General features: G+C 35.7%; 1 protein-coding gene across 18 annotated transcripts in view; it reads left to right on the forward strand.

Moving 5' to 3' along the window:
* The window catches only part of KDM6A (lysine demethylase 6A), a 232,189-nt gene that overhangs the window by 191,428 nt on the left and 24,892 nt on the right, over nt 1-15,869 (forward strand). For 15 of the 18 annotated variants that reach the window (XM_050775546.1, XM_050775547.1, XM_050775554.1 and 12 more), the window contains 7 exons: nt 6,136-6,265; nt 7,822-7,927; nt 8,548-8,753; nt 11,662-11,726; nt 11,801-11,875; nt 12,556-12,704; nt 14,976-15,090. In XM_050775546.1, the coding sequence (XP_050631503.1) occupies nt 6,136-6,265; nt 7,822-7,927; nt 8,548-8,753; nt 11,662-11,726; nt 11,801-11,875; nt 12,556-12,704; nt 14,976-15,090 (846 nt within the window). The other 3 variants (XM_050775561.1, XM_050775562.1, XM_050775563.1) reach the window with 1 other exon arrangement.

Below are 15,869 nucleotides of genomic sequence, written 5' to 3' on the forward strand. Positions count from 1 at the left end.
TGACTGTCTTCTACCTGCTCCTCACTCATCTGCTGGGGCCTCTGTCCTGTTTCCTAGGTACTGCTGCTCTCACTACTGGAGCAGGGGCTTTCTCTCTCATCCACTCTCTGTAGACTCAAGACAGTTCCTAGAAAATGGGAAAGATTTAGAGGTCCAAAACTAACATCATGAACTGTATGGGACCTAAGGAGGAATATTGTCAGAAAGAGTTCCACGGAGCTATGTTCTGTTCCCCAAGTTACAAACTGTGTATAGTAGCAGTTTTCATAAGTTGTGTATTAATAAAGCTTTGTGCTATAGGTGCTTAGTTGGTCGTGTTTCTTTTTTTTTTTTTTTCTCACTCTGTCACCCAGGCTGGAGTACGGTGGCACAGTCTCAGCTCACTGCAAGCTCCTCCTCCCGGTTTCACGCCATTCTCCTCCCTCAGCCTCCCAAGTATCTGGGACTACAGGCGTGTGCCACCACACCCAGCTAATTTTTTTGAATTTTTTTAGTGGAGACGGGGTTTCACCGTGTTAGCCAGGATGGTCTTCATCTCCTGACCTTGTGATCCACCTGCCTCAAAGTGCAGGGATTACAGGTGTGAGCCACTGCGCCCAGCTGATTGTGTTTCTTAATGTATTAAAGATTATAATCTTCCATCTCATTTTCCAGGCATATACGAACATTTATTTCAGGGTATTTAAGTACTTTTTTTAGTTTTATTTTCAGCTTTTAACTCGAAAAGGCAATTTTGCCTTATTATGGAGACTTAATTATATATATACATATATATATATGTATATATATATATCTTGTAAACAGCTAGATTCATCAAAACACTGTAGATCCCTGAGGTTACTGGGTTATTCCAGTAAATCCAGGACTCAATTACTGAAGAGACAAAAAAGTGCTCTGATAAGTTGGAGATAAAAATCTTTTGAGGCATAGAGAAAAAGGTAAGATGGCAAATGATAGGTGTCATGTTGTTTGCCATTTCTGTGTTCTCTTGATGGTGGCCTGTGCTGGGCAGGAGTCCAGAACTCAAGGGGAAAGTAACACAGATACAAGAGACTTGACGTCTCTGGTCTAGGAGCTTCCTAACAAAGGATAACTAAAGTGTAGATGGGTTTATCACAGAGCACATTTTCACCATTTCTCTACCTACCAAATGATATGGGTAAATTTGATAACTTTAAGCCAATATTTTAAATAATTGGGCAACAATTAATATCCCCCTACTCTGACTTTTCTCAGAGAGATTTTAAAAACTGAGAGAAAAGGATTTAAGATGGGATAATCTCTAAATCCATTGCAAAACCTGCTTTTTATTATTATTATTATTATTTTATTATTATTATACTTTAAGTTCTAGGGTACATGTGCACAGCATGCAGGCTCGTTACATAGGTATACATGTGCCATGTTGGTTTGCTGCACCCATCAACCTGTCATTTGCATTAGGTATTTCTCCCAATGCTTTCCCTCCCCCCGCCCCCCACCCCACAACAGGCTCTAGTGTGTAGTGTTCCCCACCCTGTGTCCAAGTGTTCTCATTGTTCAATTCCCACCTATGAGTGAGAGCATGCGGTATTTGGTTTTCTGTACTTGTGATAGTTTGCTCAGAATGATGGTTTCCAGCTTCATCCATGTCCCTGCAAAGGATATGAACTTACCCTTTTTTATGGCTGCATAGTATTCCATGGTGTATATGTGCCACATTTTCTTAATCCAGTCTATCATTGATGGACATTTGGGTTGGTTCCAAGTCTTGCTATGGTGAATAGTGCCGCAATAAGCATACGTGTGCATGTGTCTTTATAATAGCATGATTTATAATCCTTTGGGTATACTCCCAGTAATGGGATCGCTGGGTCAAATGGTACTTCTAGCTCTAGATCCTTGAGGAATTGCCACACTGTCTTCCACAATGGTTGAGCTAGTTTACACTTCCACCAACAGTGTAGAAGTGTTCCTATTTCTCCACATCCTCTCCAGCATCTGTTGTTTCCTGACTTTTTAATGATCACCATTCTAACTGGTGTGAAATGGTATCTCATTGTGGTTTTGATTTGCATTTCTCTGATGACCTGTGATGATGAGCATTTTTTCGTGTATCTGTTGGCTGCATGTCTTCTTTTGAGAAGTGTCTGTTCATATCCTTTGCCCACTTTTTGATGGGGTTGTTTGTTTTTTTCTTGTAAATTTGTTTAAGTTCTTTATAGATTGTTTTTATTTTTTATTTATTTTTATTTATTTTTTTATTTTTTATTATTATACTTTAAGTTCTAGGGTACATGTGCATAACGTGCAGGTTTGTTACATATGTATACTTGTGCCATGTTGCTGTGCTGCACCCATCAACTCGTCATTTACATCAGGTATAACTCCCAATGCAATCCCTCCCCCCCCCCATGATAGGCCCCGGTGTGTGATGTTCCCCTTCCCGAGTCCAAGTGATCTCATTGTTCAGTTCCCACCTATGAGTGAGAACATGCGGTGTTTGGTTTTCTGTTCTTGTGATAGTTTGCTAAGAATGATGGTTTCCAGCTGCATCCATGTCCCTACAAAGGACACAAACTCATCCTTTTGTATGGCTGCATAGTATTCCATGGTATATATGTGCCACATTTTCTTAATCCAGTCTGTCACTGATGGACATTTGGGTTGATTCCAAGTCTTTGCTATTGTGAATAGTGCCGCAATAAACATACATGTGCATGTGTCTTTATAGCAGCATGATTTATAATCCTTTGGGTATATACCCAGTAATGGGATGGCTGGGTCATATGGTACATCTAGTTCTAGATCCTTGAGGAATCGCCATACTGTTTTCCATAATGGTTGAACTAGTTTACAATCCCACCAACAGTGTAAAAGTGTTCCTATTTCTCCACATCCTCTCCAACACCTGTTGTTTCCTGACTTTTTAATGATCGCCATTCTAACTGGTGTGAGATGGTATCTCATTGTGGTTTTGATTTGCATTTCTCTGATGGCCAGTGATGATGAGCATTTTTTCATGTGTCTGTTGGCTGTATGAATGTCTTCTTTTGAGAAATGTCTGTTCATATCCTTTGCCCACTTTTTGATGGGGTTGTTTGTTTTTTTCTTGTAAATTTGTTTGAGTTTTTGTAGGTTCTGGATATTAGCCCTTTGTCAGAATGGGTAGATTGCAAAAATTTTCTCCCATTCTGTAGGTTGCGTGTTCACTCTGATGGTAGTTTCTTTTGCTGTGCAGAAGCTCTTTAGTTTAATTTAGATCCCATTTGTCTATTTTGGCTTCTATTGCCATTGTTTTTTGTGTTTTAGTCATGAAGTCCTTGCCCATGCCTAGGACTGAATGGTATTGCCTAGGTTTTCTTCTAGGGTTTTTATGGTTTTAGGTCTAACATTTAAGTCTTTAATCCATCTTGAATTAATTTTTGTATAAGGTGTAAGGAAGGGATCCAGTTTCAGCTTTCTACATATGACTAGCCAGTTTTCCCAGCACCATTTATTAAATAGGGAATCCTTTCCCCATTTCTTGTTTTTGTCAGGTTTGTCAAAGATCAGATGGTTGTAGATGTGTGGTATTATTTCTGAGGACTCTGTTCTGTTCCATTGGTCTGTATCTCTGTTTTGGTACCAGTACCATGCTGTTTTGGTCCAAAATCTGCTTCTTTCTTCAACTCCTTTCTCCACTTTGGATTTTTATATGGAAGTTTTATTACTTGGCTTGAGGTGTTCTAAACAATGTTGGACATTTAGACATTCAGAAGATAAAGTCTATTCCTGTTATCCACAGCCCTGCCCTTTGCATTGGGATTGGTCAATATATTTTAAGTGGAAATAGCTTATATTTGCTATGCAGAGCACTATATATGTCATCAGTTCCTTCAGGGAAATTCCTATGTGTTTGAAACTTGACCTTAATAGGCAGGTAGTCAGCGTTTCAAACACAGTAAGAAATGTCTAGGTATGACTTGTATGCACTATTGGGTACCCCTTTATTTCCGTATATGTAGTTAGTTTTTAAACTGCTGGTTATTTTTTAATCTGATTCTTGTTTAGTTTATCTTAATGTTGCAGTGGTCAGTGGTATACATTAAAAGGCAGTTATAATACTTTTTCTTCTTGCATGTCTAAAATTGTAATTGCAACATTCAATTGATTGAATTATCAGCTCCCTGAAAGTACTAGTCATGCCCCGCTTTTTTCTTTTCTATTTTAAAATATTGGCAACAACATTTTCCATTGTTTTACTTTCTCGTTTCTCTTTTTTGTTACGGAACTATAGAAATGATAGAGACAGAATTCTACTAATCTGTCAAACCTTGTTTCCTAGCCTCATCTCTGAGTGTCCAGTATGTTGTAGAAGCTTACATTTTGGTGCCACATTTAATTAGTTTGAGACGCTCTTTTATAGCACAGTTTTAATACATGGTTCATATATTTCAATTTCTTCAAAATAGTAACCATTTACTATACAGTAGTATATCCATCTCCTTTCCTAAAAGACAGATTTTCTGTATTCTGAGTCATATTTTGCTTATATTCGATAGAGTGGCAGATATACAATTCAGCATGAAAACTATTATTTATGTAGATATTGCAACTGTTTTGTCTTGCATTAGTTTAATGATAATACTTGAATTGTTTCTTTCCCAGTCTCACCAAAAATTCTCTACATGTTAAAAGCAAAAATTTGATGGAGTTTATAAATTGGTACTAATTTTATACCCAAATCTAAAGGCTTAAGTGTATATCTGTCTTTAAATATACAAGGCACATGTGCTTTGTGGAGAGAGATTGAAAACTAGTTTTGGACAGAAAATTTATTCAACCTTTAATTGTTAGCTGAAAGTAAAATTTCAGTTTAATAATATTTTCATATATTTTCATTTAAAAGTCAATTATTTTAAACGTAAATCATTCCTTTGAGGCCTGCCATGAACTTTTTTTTGTTTTTACTTGGAGTTGTAGTTGAAAAAATTAAGAAAGTAACACCTATGGTGCTATTTAGTATAACATCTTAAAAATCTATGGCAGTGAAAGTTTAAGGCCTAGTTTTCATTAGTACCAACCAAAACAGGCTAATTGGTAACACTTTGTTCAGTGTAGCAAGATAAGGAAAATAAATTCAACCTGTTTTATTCTGCAGTTTGTGATGAAAGTAGCTAATTCCTTCTTAAGTAAAGTTACTGAGTTTTTTGACTTCCCAGAATAATTGAAAATTTCAAATTATTACCTGAAATTTAATATGTTAAGAGTACTTGATATTTTAATGCATTTATTGCTTTCGAATTTGTAATAATTCGGTGAGGTAAGTTAGTTAACCTGGAGTGGTTTGAAAGCTCAAAATTATTTCTTGTTGATTTTCTAAGTTTGGTAGAAACGTTGGAAATGTCTTTCTTGCTTGCACTAAAAGAATTATTTTTAGGGAATAATTCTACCCTATCTTAAGAATTTATAATTTTAACAGAGTGATACCTTCATCAACCTAAATACCAGTAAGTAATAATTATATACAGTGTCAGAGAGTAGATAGCAATTATATGCCTTGTTTAAAAAGAAATACTATAATTTGCTGTATAAGTTACTAGATTGGCATCTTGCTGAATTTTATTAGTCAAGGAGTTGCACAGGAAATTTTTTTCTGATTTGAGTAAAAGGAAAAAAATCTCAGGTTTGAGAGTTGTTACAAAGATATTCTGATTATAATTGCTAAGATGAGACATAGGAAAAGAGACATTCTGTTTTTTACTATTATCTAGAACTTTTTTGGTCAAGTTAATATTTTAACATTGATGGAAAAGAATGTGATGGTAGAGAGGAAATTGTAGCTCATGTTTGTTGTTTAGGTGAAGAAAATAAATTGGAAAATTACGAACAAAATAAGGAATGTCATCAATAATTTATATGTTGTGATATCTTTTATTTTCCTTCAGTGGAGGATATATAGGCATCAAGTCTTTGCTGAAATTAACAATCGTTCTTAGTGTTTTTCCTGATGGATCTACATCCCACATCTCATGGACTTGTGCAAATGCCTAGTAATTTAATTAGGACTTAATTCAGGATTCTTTTTTTTTTGTTTTTTTTTCTGTTTTCCAAATAAATGTACAACTGATTTATTTATCCCTTCTTCTTCTTCTTCTTCTTTTTTTTTTTAAGGAATCTAGGTAAAAATGGCTTATCTAACAGTAGCATTTTGTTGGATAAATGTCCACCTCCAAGACCACCATCTTCACCATACCCTCCCTTGCCAAAGGACAAGTTGAATCCACCTACACCTAGTATTTACGTGAGTCTGAATTGACTGACTGGAAATAAAACAGTGTTTGCAACTACCTGTCTTTCATAAAATCTTTCTTTAAATTTATATGGATGCCCTTTAGGAAACATTACGATTATTGGCAACAGATTAAGTATTTTTTTGGTGGGGAAAGATACATTCAAAAAGATTTTGTAATAGCATTTTTAAAAGACCTTCTCAGCTATTAACTGTGATGATATTAGAATCATGAGAAATATTTTTTATTGCTCTAATTTTGAGCAGTATTAGGAAAAAGCTACCTAAAAGTGTAACGTTTTTTGGGTAAACTGGGTTTTAAATCTGCATTCTACTTAGTTATGTGGACCTTAACATTCATTCTGTTTTATACATCTGCCCCCCAAAAAAGATACTACCTTCAAAATAAGTGAGAACGTAAGTGTGATAGTAGATATATGTCACTAAAAAATTTAATAGGCTATTTAAAACTAGATACTAGTTTTACTTTATAGAAATATAGGAATCTGATATAGGAAGTTGTTAAGAGTTCAGTCAAAGCAATTCCTATTTCTGTTTCTTCCAAATAGATCTTCCTACCCTCTTTCCTTTCATTTTCCTGCTTCTATCCCAAATCAAAGTTTTTTGTAAGTATAAAGTTAGGGTAGTATGTGTATAATGATCTTGCATCTGTAAAATGGTACTGGAGTTTGTTTTATAGTTTAACCCCTTTGCCCTCTAGAGGCCAAATATTATCATATTAATTCTTCCTCCAACCAGTCATTGTTTATCCCTTACTATGTAAGGGAAGCACTGGGATAGACATGTAAAAAAAACTTGTAATGTGAGCTCTGAAGAGAAAAAAAAAAATGCAAAATTAAGTTTTTATCTTTCATGGGTCCTCTTCAGTCTGCTTTCTTTGATAATATGTTTAGGCACAATTTTTTCTTCTTTTCCTCTCTTTTATTGTGATTTTTTAAAAAACACATAAAATTTACCATCTTACCCATTTCTGAGTGTGCAGTTCAGTACTGTTAAGCATATTCACATTGTTGTCCAACCAATCTCCAGAACTTTCTCATCTTGGCAAACTGGAACTACACACTGAACAACTCCCCATTTCTCCCTCCTCCAAGCCCCTGGCAACTACCATTCTACTTTCAGTTTCTATAAATTTGACTATTCTAAATACCTCATGTAAGTGGAACCATACAATATTTGTCTTTTTGTGACTGGCTTATTTCACTTAACATAATGTCCTCAAGGTTCATCCATGTTGCAGCATGTGTCAGGATTGTCTTTTCATTTTAAAACTGAATAATGTTTGAAACACTTTGATTTTAAAGTTTAATTTCAGTTTCATTTCTCCTACATATTTTTGTCATGATAAAATGGACAGGAGAAATGTATGTGGTTACTATCTAATTTAAACTAGAATCAAAAGTCATAGTGATAAGATACTGTAAGATAGAAATAGCACCCCATAAAATGCATTATTTAAATTGTGAAAAATAATATTAATTTGGAGCATAATATTTAAATAAAAGCTCTGTTTTCCTGAGATCTAACCACATATTTTAATTTTACAGTTGGAAAATAAACGTGATGCTTTCTTTCCTCCATTACATCAATTTTGTACAAATCCGAACAACCCTGTTACAGTAATACGTGGCCTTGCTGGAGCTCTTAAGTTAGGTAAGCCTTAAATAAAAAAAGGAAAAAGTTTGTCTATTTCTTTCGCTGTCTTTTAACTTTTCAAGCACTGGCAGAAACTTTTTTTTTTTTTTTTTGGTATTTTAATTTTTTTTAGTACTAAGAATGAGAGAGAGTGTGTGTGTATATCACTTCTTTAATCCATGATGTGAATATATTGTTGGTGATACTGGTTACTGGCAATTCTGTGGTGGTTTTTAAATTTAGCTATTATTTGGGTCCATTTACATAATTGTGATTTAGGTTAATAGAAAAAAATTGATTATAAAATGTAGGTGAAATTTGATGCTACTAATAAATACTGTAGTCCCATAAGTATTTCCTGGCATCTGCAGAAATTAAATAAATAAATGAAATTTCAGTCCTTGCACACTTAATTCTTTCTCGGATGGGATGACATAGCAGTTATATTCAAGGCTTCAGCTAATGGTTCTGCAAACTTGGCACATAGCTCAGGTTGTGCAGAGGCCCTAGTTTTTTATGGGAACTGGATACAGTGCCATAAAATGCTTTACCTTCTTCCTTTAAAAAAAATACAAGCACTTAAAATATTATCCCAAATATAATTTTCATTTTTTAACTACATTTATGTATTCATGAAGACCTGGGACTTTTCTCTACTAAAACTTTGGTGGAAGCTAACAATGAACATATGGTAGAAGTGAGGACACAGTTGTTGCAGCCAGCAGATGAAAACTGGGATCCCACTGGAACAAAGAAAATCTGGCATTGTGAAAGTAATAGATCTCATACTACAATTGCTAAATATGCACAGTACCAGGCCTCCTCATTCCAGGAATCATTGAGAGTAAGTATTTGTATCCTAAAGATTATTTTAGGACTTTAAAGATGATTTTACTTTGGAGTTTTGAAAGGACACATTACTTTTATATGCATCTCATCATTTTATGTTACATAAAATACTTTGTAAGTGCTATCCAGTTTTCTTGTAGGTATGTATGTATGTATGTATGTATGTATGTATGTATTTTGAGACGGAGTCTCCCTCTGTCGCCCAGGCTAGAGTGCAATGGCACGATCTTGGCTCACTGCAACCTCTACCTCCCAGGTTCAAGCGATTCTTCTGCCTCAGACTCCCGAGTAGCTGGGATTACAGGCACGTGCCACCACGTCCAGCTAACTTTTTTGCATTTTCAGTAGAAACTGGGTTTCACCATGTTGGCCAGGCTGCTCTCGAACTCCTGACCTCAAGTGATTCGCCTACCTCAGGCTCTCCCAAACTGCTGGGATTACAGGCGTGAGCCACCACACCCACCCTCGGTTTGCTTTTAGTAAAGTCTAAACAAACCCATGGGTTCATGAAGTAAATATCATCATGGGGAAATAGAATTACTGTCTAGTGAAATATGTCCTTCATTTCTGGGATACTTTTTTTAGAGCAGGGTTTCTTAACTTCCGTAGTATTGACATTTTGGACTGGATAATTCTTTATTGTGGGGGCACTGTCTTGCACCTTGCAGGGTATTTATTAGCATCTCTGGCTTCTCAAAAATATCTCCAGACATGTCAAATATCCCCTGAAGGGCACATTCGCTCCTGGTTGAGAACCACTAATTTAGAGGATAAACTAAGTCTTAGGTTTATTTTATGCTTGCAAAATCCCGTCTTGTCTTCCCTTTTTTTTCTTCTGCCAGATTAGTGTTATCTCATAGACAACTCCTGCAGGAAACATTAGTGTTCTTCTTACCAATCTTAGGCTATAAGAGAAAACTGAAGGAGGAAATTAAAAAAACAAAAATATAAAACTCAGAGGGTTATTATTATTAAAAGACCCATATAGCCCTTTCAGCACTGAAGCATTACAAAAATCCTCTAGCACTATAATGAGAACTTTGTGAATTCTCCTACAAAGTGAACATAATACATCCAAATAAATGAGTTTATTAAATGTATTACTCAAATACTTGTCTGCACTAAGTTGTTTGTTCTTCACATATCCTACCACTGATAGTATGTGGCTGAAAGTCTTTAATTTGTGATTCATTAGATTTGCTTGTTGTCTCTGTTTAAAATTCTGCCAACTCATACTTTCAATCAAGATAGCATTTCTACCTGTAAATTATATTTGTCTTCCTTTCCCACTTGCCGCTCCCTATATACTACAAAGAAATTCATCCAGTAAAAACTATTCTGTGACTTTACTGAGTTCCAGTGAATTCGTTGTCCATATAAATCTGTAGTTCAAACTTTCAAAAGGCTTCAAGTACCTGCTAATATTATAGTCAGGATAGAATAAGTAGTAAGAAGGAGTCAAAGATCATCAAAGGAAAATTTGGAGGAAGAGTTGAAAAGCAAAGATAGTAAGAGGCAGTCTATTTAAATGGGGAGAGTTCCATAACCAAAGAAAGCATGGGGGTTTTTTGTTGTTTTTTTGAGACGAAGTTTCGCTCTTGTTGCCCAGGCTGAAGTGCAATGGCATGATCTCGGTTCACTGCAACCTCTGCCTCCCGGATTCAAGCAATTCTCCTGCCTCAGCCTCCCAAGTAGCTGGGATTACAGGCATTTGCCACCACATGCAGCTAATTTTGTATTTTTAGTAGAGACGGTGTTTCTCCATGTTGATCAGGGTGGTTTCGAACTCCCAACCTCAGGTGATCTGCCCACCTTGGCTTCCCAAAGTGCTGGGATTGCAGGCGTGAGCCACCGCGCCCGGCCAGCATGGGGTTTTTTAGTATGCTTTAAGACATGGACCATTACATGTAAAAAGTTTGACGAATGTTCAGACACTATACATTTAAAGGAATGGAAGCCAAAGGTCAGAAGTACTGCTAACTTAGAAATCATAAAACAGTGTTAACAGATACCATGTCCGTGACTCAGGAGTTGTAAATAAAAGTAATATTTGCATTGAAAAATACCTATATTTATCCAGCACTTGAATTACCAATGTTAGAAACATTTTGTCATTTGTGTATAATTCTTTGTGGAATAAATACTCCCTGGAAGAACTTTTCCTTTGTTCATAATCAAGAATAAAAAGTATCTTACCTTCTACTCTTACACATATATAGTTGTGTACACATGCACACACCTCTGCTAGCTTATATCATTTGTAATCAAGATTGGGATGTCCTAGGCCTTTCAGCTTTACTCAAGTTTTCTCTCCTCTTGAAAATGGGGCAAGTATGAGAATCTGTAATATAACGTTGTGGCTAGTGGAGGAAGTTGGATACCATGCCGGTGAGATTCGACTTTTCTTGGGTATTTATTTATTTAATGTGGTGTTTGAAGAAATTTTCATGTGTAAGAGGCCTATAGAAACAGTTTGAAGGCCAGGTGTGATGATTCACGCCTGTAATCCCAGCACTTTGGGAGGCTGAGGCCAGTAGACAGCTTGAGCGCAGGAGTTTGATACTAGCCTGGGCAACATGGCAAAACCCCGTCTCTACCAAAAATACAAAAATCAGCTGGGCATGGTCATGCGCACCTATAGTCCCAGCTACTCAGGAGGCTGAGGCAGGAGAATCGTTTGAGCCCAGGAGGAGGAGGTTGCAGTGAGCCGGGATCACACACTGCACTCCAGCCTGGGCAACAGGAGTCAAACCCTGTCTCAAAATATTAAAAACATGAAACTTAGTTTCAAAACACAAATAATACTATTCAATCTAGATATGAATTTTTTTTTTCAGTTGTATGGTGGAAAGGATTGCCAGTTGTACAACACTAAACTAGAATGCTTTTTGCTTAATCTATAGGAAGAAAATGAAAAAAGAAGTCATCATAAAGACCACTCAGATAGTGAATCTACATCGTCAGATAAGTAAGTCATTTTTAATGTCCACTTAGTATTTCTTTTTAAAAGGCATGTTTCTAATCCTGTGTCTCTTTTTTAAGTTCTGGGAGGAGGAGGAAAGGACCCTTTAAAACCATAAAGTTTGGGACCAATATTGACCTATCTGATGACAAAAAGTAAGTCCTTATAGTAATATTTCTGTGAACTAATGCAAAGAGTTATCCTGTGCTAGACTGGGAATTCTCTACAATTTCCTCTTCTGTTTCATTTATTTTCTTTTGTTTTTAAGTTGACATGAATTTAAGCTAAACTTTTTCTGCTATATTTTACAATTGAAATTTAAAATTTTTTTTTTTTTTTTCCAAAAGTAGAGATGGAGTCTCACTGTGTTGCCCAGGCTTGTGTTGAACTCCTGGGCTCAAGAGATCCTTCCACCTCAGCCTTCCAAAGTGTTGGGGTTACAGTTGTGAGCCACTGCACCTTGCCAGATTTTTTTTTTTTTACCTAAAACTTTTCTATAGTTTTTCATCAAGACTCTGACTATGTGCTAATTACGTAATCACAAAATTATATTTTTAATTATATGAAATAGTTACATGAAAATGTATTTATAAAATATAATTGTACAACTGTTAGTATTTTTTCTTTTATTTACTTGGTCAATAATTTTTTGCCTATTTTTGTTGGGAAGTATTCTTTGGAAAAATTGAAAAATTTAAGTTTTTTCCTATGGAAAAGTAAAATATTTATAGACCTAATTGTTTTTCTGATTGGAACCCAAGAGTTTTGAAGAAATGGTAAACTTCCACAGATACTTGTAGCAGAGTTTCACTTTTGATGTGTTATTTTATTGCAGGTGGAAGTTGCAGCTACATGAGCTGACTAAACTTCCTGCTTTTGTGCGTGTCGTATCAGCAGGAAATCTTCTAAGCCATGTTGGTCATACCATACTGGGCATGAACACAGTTCAACTATACATGAAAGTTCCAGGGAGCAGAACACCAGGTAATTTGTATGAACTAACATACCTTGTTAAAATTGAAAACAAAATCAAAATATGAAACATGCAAAGACAGCCAGGATCTTGTCATTTATAATGAATAAAACTGAAAGAGTTGTTCCTGTTATAATGTTAGACTTTTTAACTGGGCTCAGATTAAGATTTTTCCCCTTTTCATTATCTTTTTTTAGTGTAATAGCCCAGAAACAGTATAACAATTTAATCTGGAAAGGGGTCATTGGAGCACCACTGGGAAATAAGTTCTTTTGGCCTGAAGACTCTCTTGTTAGTCCCATCTGTTGCAGAGAGTGATGGGGTGCAGTGTTTTTTAATTTTTCTTTTAACCCAAGTAACAATAAAAAGTATGTTTTATATGTAACCAAATGCACATGTATGTATACAGCAGCAGTTTTATCGAACAGTATGTTTTCCAGTCTATTCCATTCTGTTTCATTTAAAAACTAAAGTGTAGGTTGCAGTTTTCTAAGTGGATCACAATTCACAGTTTAAAAATAACTTCACGATGTGGAGACATTACTAGACTCATTCTAATAACTAGTCTAGACTTTGCCACTAATTAGGCTTGTCACTTTTGACAAGTTACATTTCTTCTTTAGGTCTTTTTCTTCATTTGTAAAGTGAATTACATTGTTTTTAGACTTAAATTTTCTATCCAGTACTGAAGTACTATCTTCTTTGTGCTCCTTTGCATTAACATGAAATTTCACAGGGTGATATTCAAAATATTTAACAGTTGCTACAATCCCAGCACTGATCAGTTAGAAGAGATACTGTTGATAACCAGTTCAACTGTACCAATGTACTGTGGGCTGCAGGTCTCCCTCAGGTGCTTCTCTTTGCTACTTGATGCAGCCATGGTTTGAAAACCAGACTGCTTCCTTCTTTGTTCACATTCTCACTGAGTCATGCTTAAGAATTGTTTGAAAATAGGGCTATGCTTGCTTCTGGGTAAAATGGGTCAGTGGTTCCCCATCCCGGCTGCTGATTTGATTCTCCTGGTCCTTTGTTTCTTTTTCTTTTCTTCTTTTTTTTTGTTAAGAGACAGGGTCTTGGTATGTCACCCAGGCTGGAGTGCAGTGATGTGATCATAGCTCACTGTAATGTTGTTTAACTCCTGGGCTCAAGCAATTCTCCTGCCTCAGCCTCCCAAGTAGCTAGGACTACAAGTGCATGCCACCATGCCTGGCTAATTGTTTCGAGGTTCACATAATGACTTCAAGTTATCCTTCCCTCTGGACCTCCCAAAGTGCTGGGATTATAGGCTTGAGTCACCACACCTGGTAGCTTTTAAAAAAATATGTAATTAATTAATCTCTAGGATTCAGATCCGTGCATGTGGGTGGGTGGGTTGGTTTTTAACTGAGGTCCCCAGAGGATTCTAATATACAGCCAGGATTAGAACTATTGGTTATAATTGTTATCCTCAGACCATTAGAAGCCCAGTTCTGTCCTATTTTATCCATAGTCAGGTAAAGTGCAAAGAGTTCTGGAATACATGATGGAAGAACTATATTCTGTTCTGTACTCTATCATTGGACACTGATATAAATGTTGGGCAAAAAACATTATTTTGAGTACCTTGTTATGGGGTAAACGCTGTTCCTGGAGATTAGTTCATAAGGAAAGAAATGGTAATGATATCTATAATAGCTAATATTTATTGTTTACTGTATACAGATGGTCCCTGAGTTGAAATGGTGTAACTTACCACTTTTGGACTTTATGGTGGGTTTATCAGAGTATTAAATGCATTTTGAACTCAAGGTATTTTTCAGCTTACTGTGGGTTTATCAGGATGTAGTCCCATCTGTAAGTCGAGGAACATCTGTATTAGGCACTGTTTTATGCATTCATTAGTTTATCAATCTTCAAAACAGCCCAACAATTTATAGAGATTATTATTATCTGTTCTTACATACAGAGAAACTGAGTCAGAATGGTTTACCAACTTGCCCAGGTTCATGTAATGACTAAGCCAAGGAGCCTGGCTCCAGAGCCTAATCTCTTAACCATGATTATACTGCCTATCATAGAAGCTCTTACTGAGTATGTTAGGAGTTGACATAAAAATGCTACAGTGATGAAGAACTAAATACTACTATAGTGTTCTCTGTTGAGCATTTGTAAGGTTTTGTTTCCAAAGACCCATTTTTCTATAAACTTATAGTGTGAAGATTAATTTTTTTCTGTATAAGTACCATGTGCTAACCAATTGCGCCACTGGAGCTCCAATTTTTTTTCTTTTCACATTTCAGGTCATCAAGAAAATAACAACTTCTGTTCAGTTAACATAAATATTGGCCCAGGTGACTGTGAATGGTTTGTTGTTCCTGAAGGTTACTGGGGTGTTCTGAATGACTTCTGTGAAAAGTAGGTTTCCAAAGTACATTTTCTTAAAACACGTACTAGAAAGCAGTAATTGTAAAGGACAACTTACCAAGCTGGATATCCTAATGGATACATTGCCAGTATTCACTTACCATTCAGCAAAGAATTCATTTTAAATTATTTGATTCCAAACCTTATATTTTGTGAAATTGGAAATACTTTAAGAAAGATGCCATGAAACAACTTCATGCAATAGTAGTACCCATGAATTTAAGAAGATAGAAAAGTTGAGTTATTAATTTTTAAAATGCATACTTATTCATTTGAAAGGTGTGTATTCCAAGAAAAATGGTTTTGTTATAAATGGTTTTAGGAAGTAGAAGGAATTCTTTATTGAGCACCTGTACAGGCTGTGAATAACTCAAGCTTGACCATAATACCCTTTGCCATATCATGATATAAATTCTTTTTAAACTGACAACTTTTTCTAGGAAGAAATTTTATAAAATGTATTATTACTTTATTTTTTATTTTTAAATAGAGATGGGGTTTCACCATGTTGCCTAGGCTGCTCTTGAACTCCTGAGCTCAGGCGATCGACCTGCCTGGGCCTCCTACAGTGCTGGATTACAGGCGTGAACCACCACATCAGCCCAGATTTTGTTTTCTCTAGTTGAAAGAATTGGATAGTTCCTTTCCTTAAGATCTCAGAAATAGCTTTTATTTCTGTATCTTGCGTTAAAAAGTACTTTGGAATTTTTTTTTTTTTTAGTTGGTTTCAATTTGATCATTTGTCTAAATAGAACCTTATTCTCTTTCTT

This window comes from Macaca thibetana, chromosome X (genome assembly GCF_024542745.1).
Source record: "Macaca thibetana thibetana isolate TM-01 chromosome X, ASM2454274v1, whole genome shotgun sequence".
Classification (NCBI taxonomy): Eukaryota; Metazoa; Chordata; class Mammalia; order Primates; family Cercopithecidae; genus Macaca; species Macaca thibetana.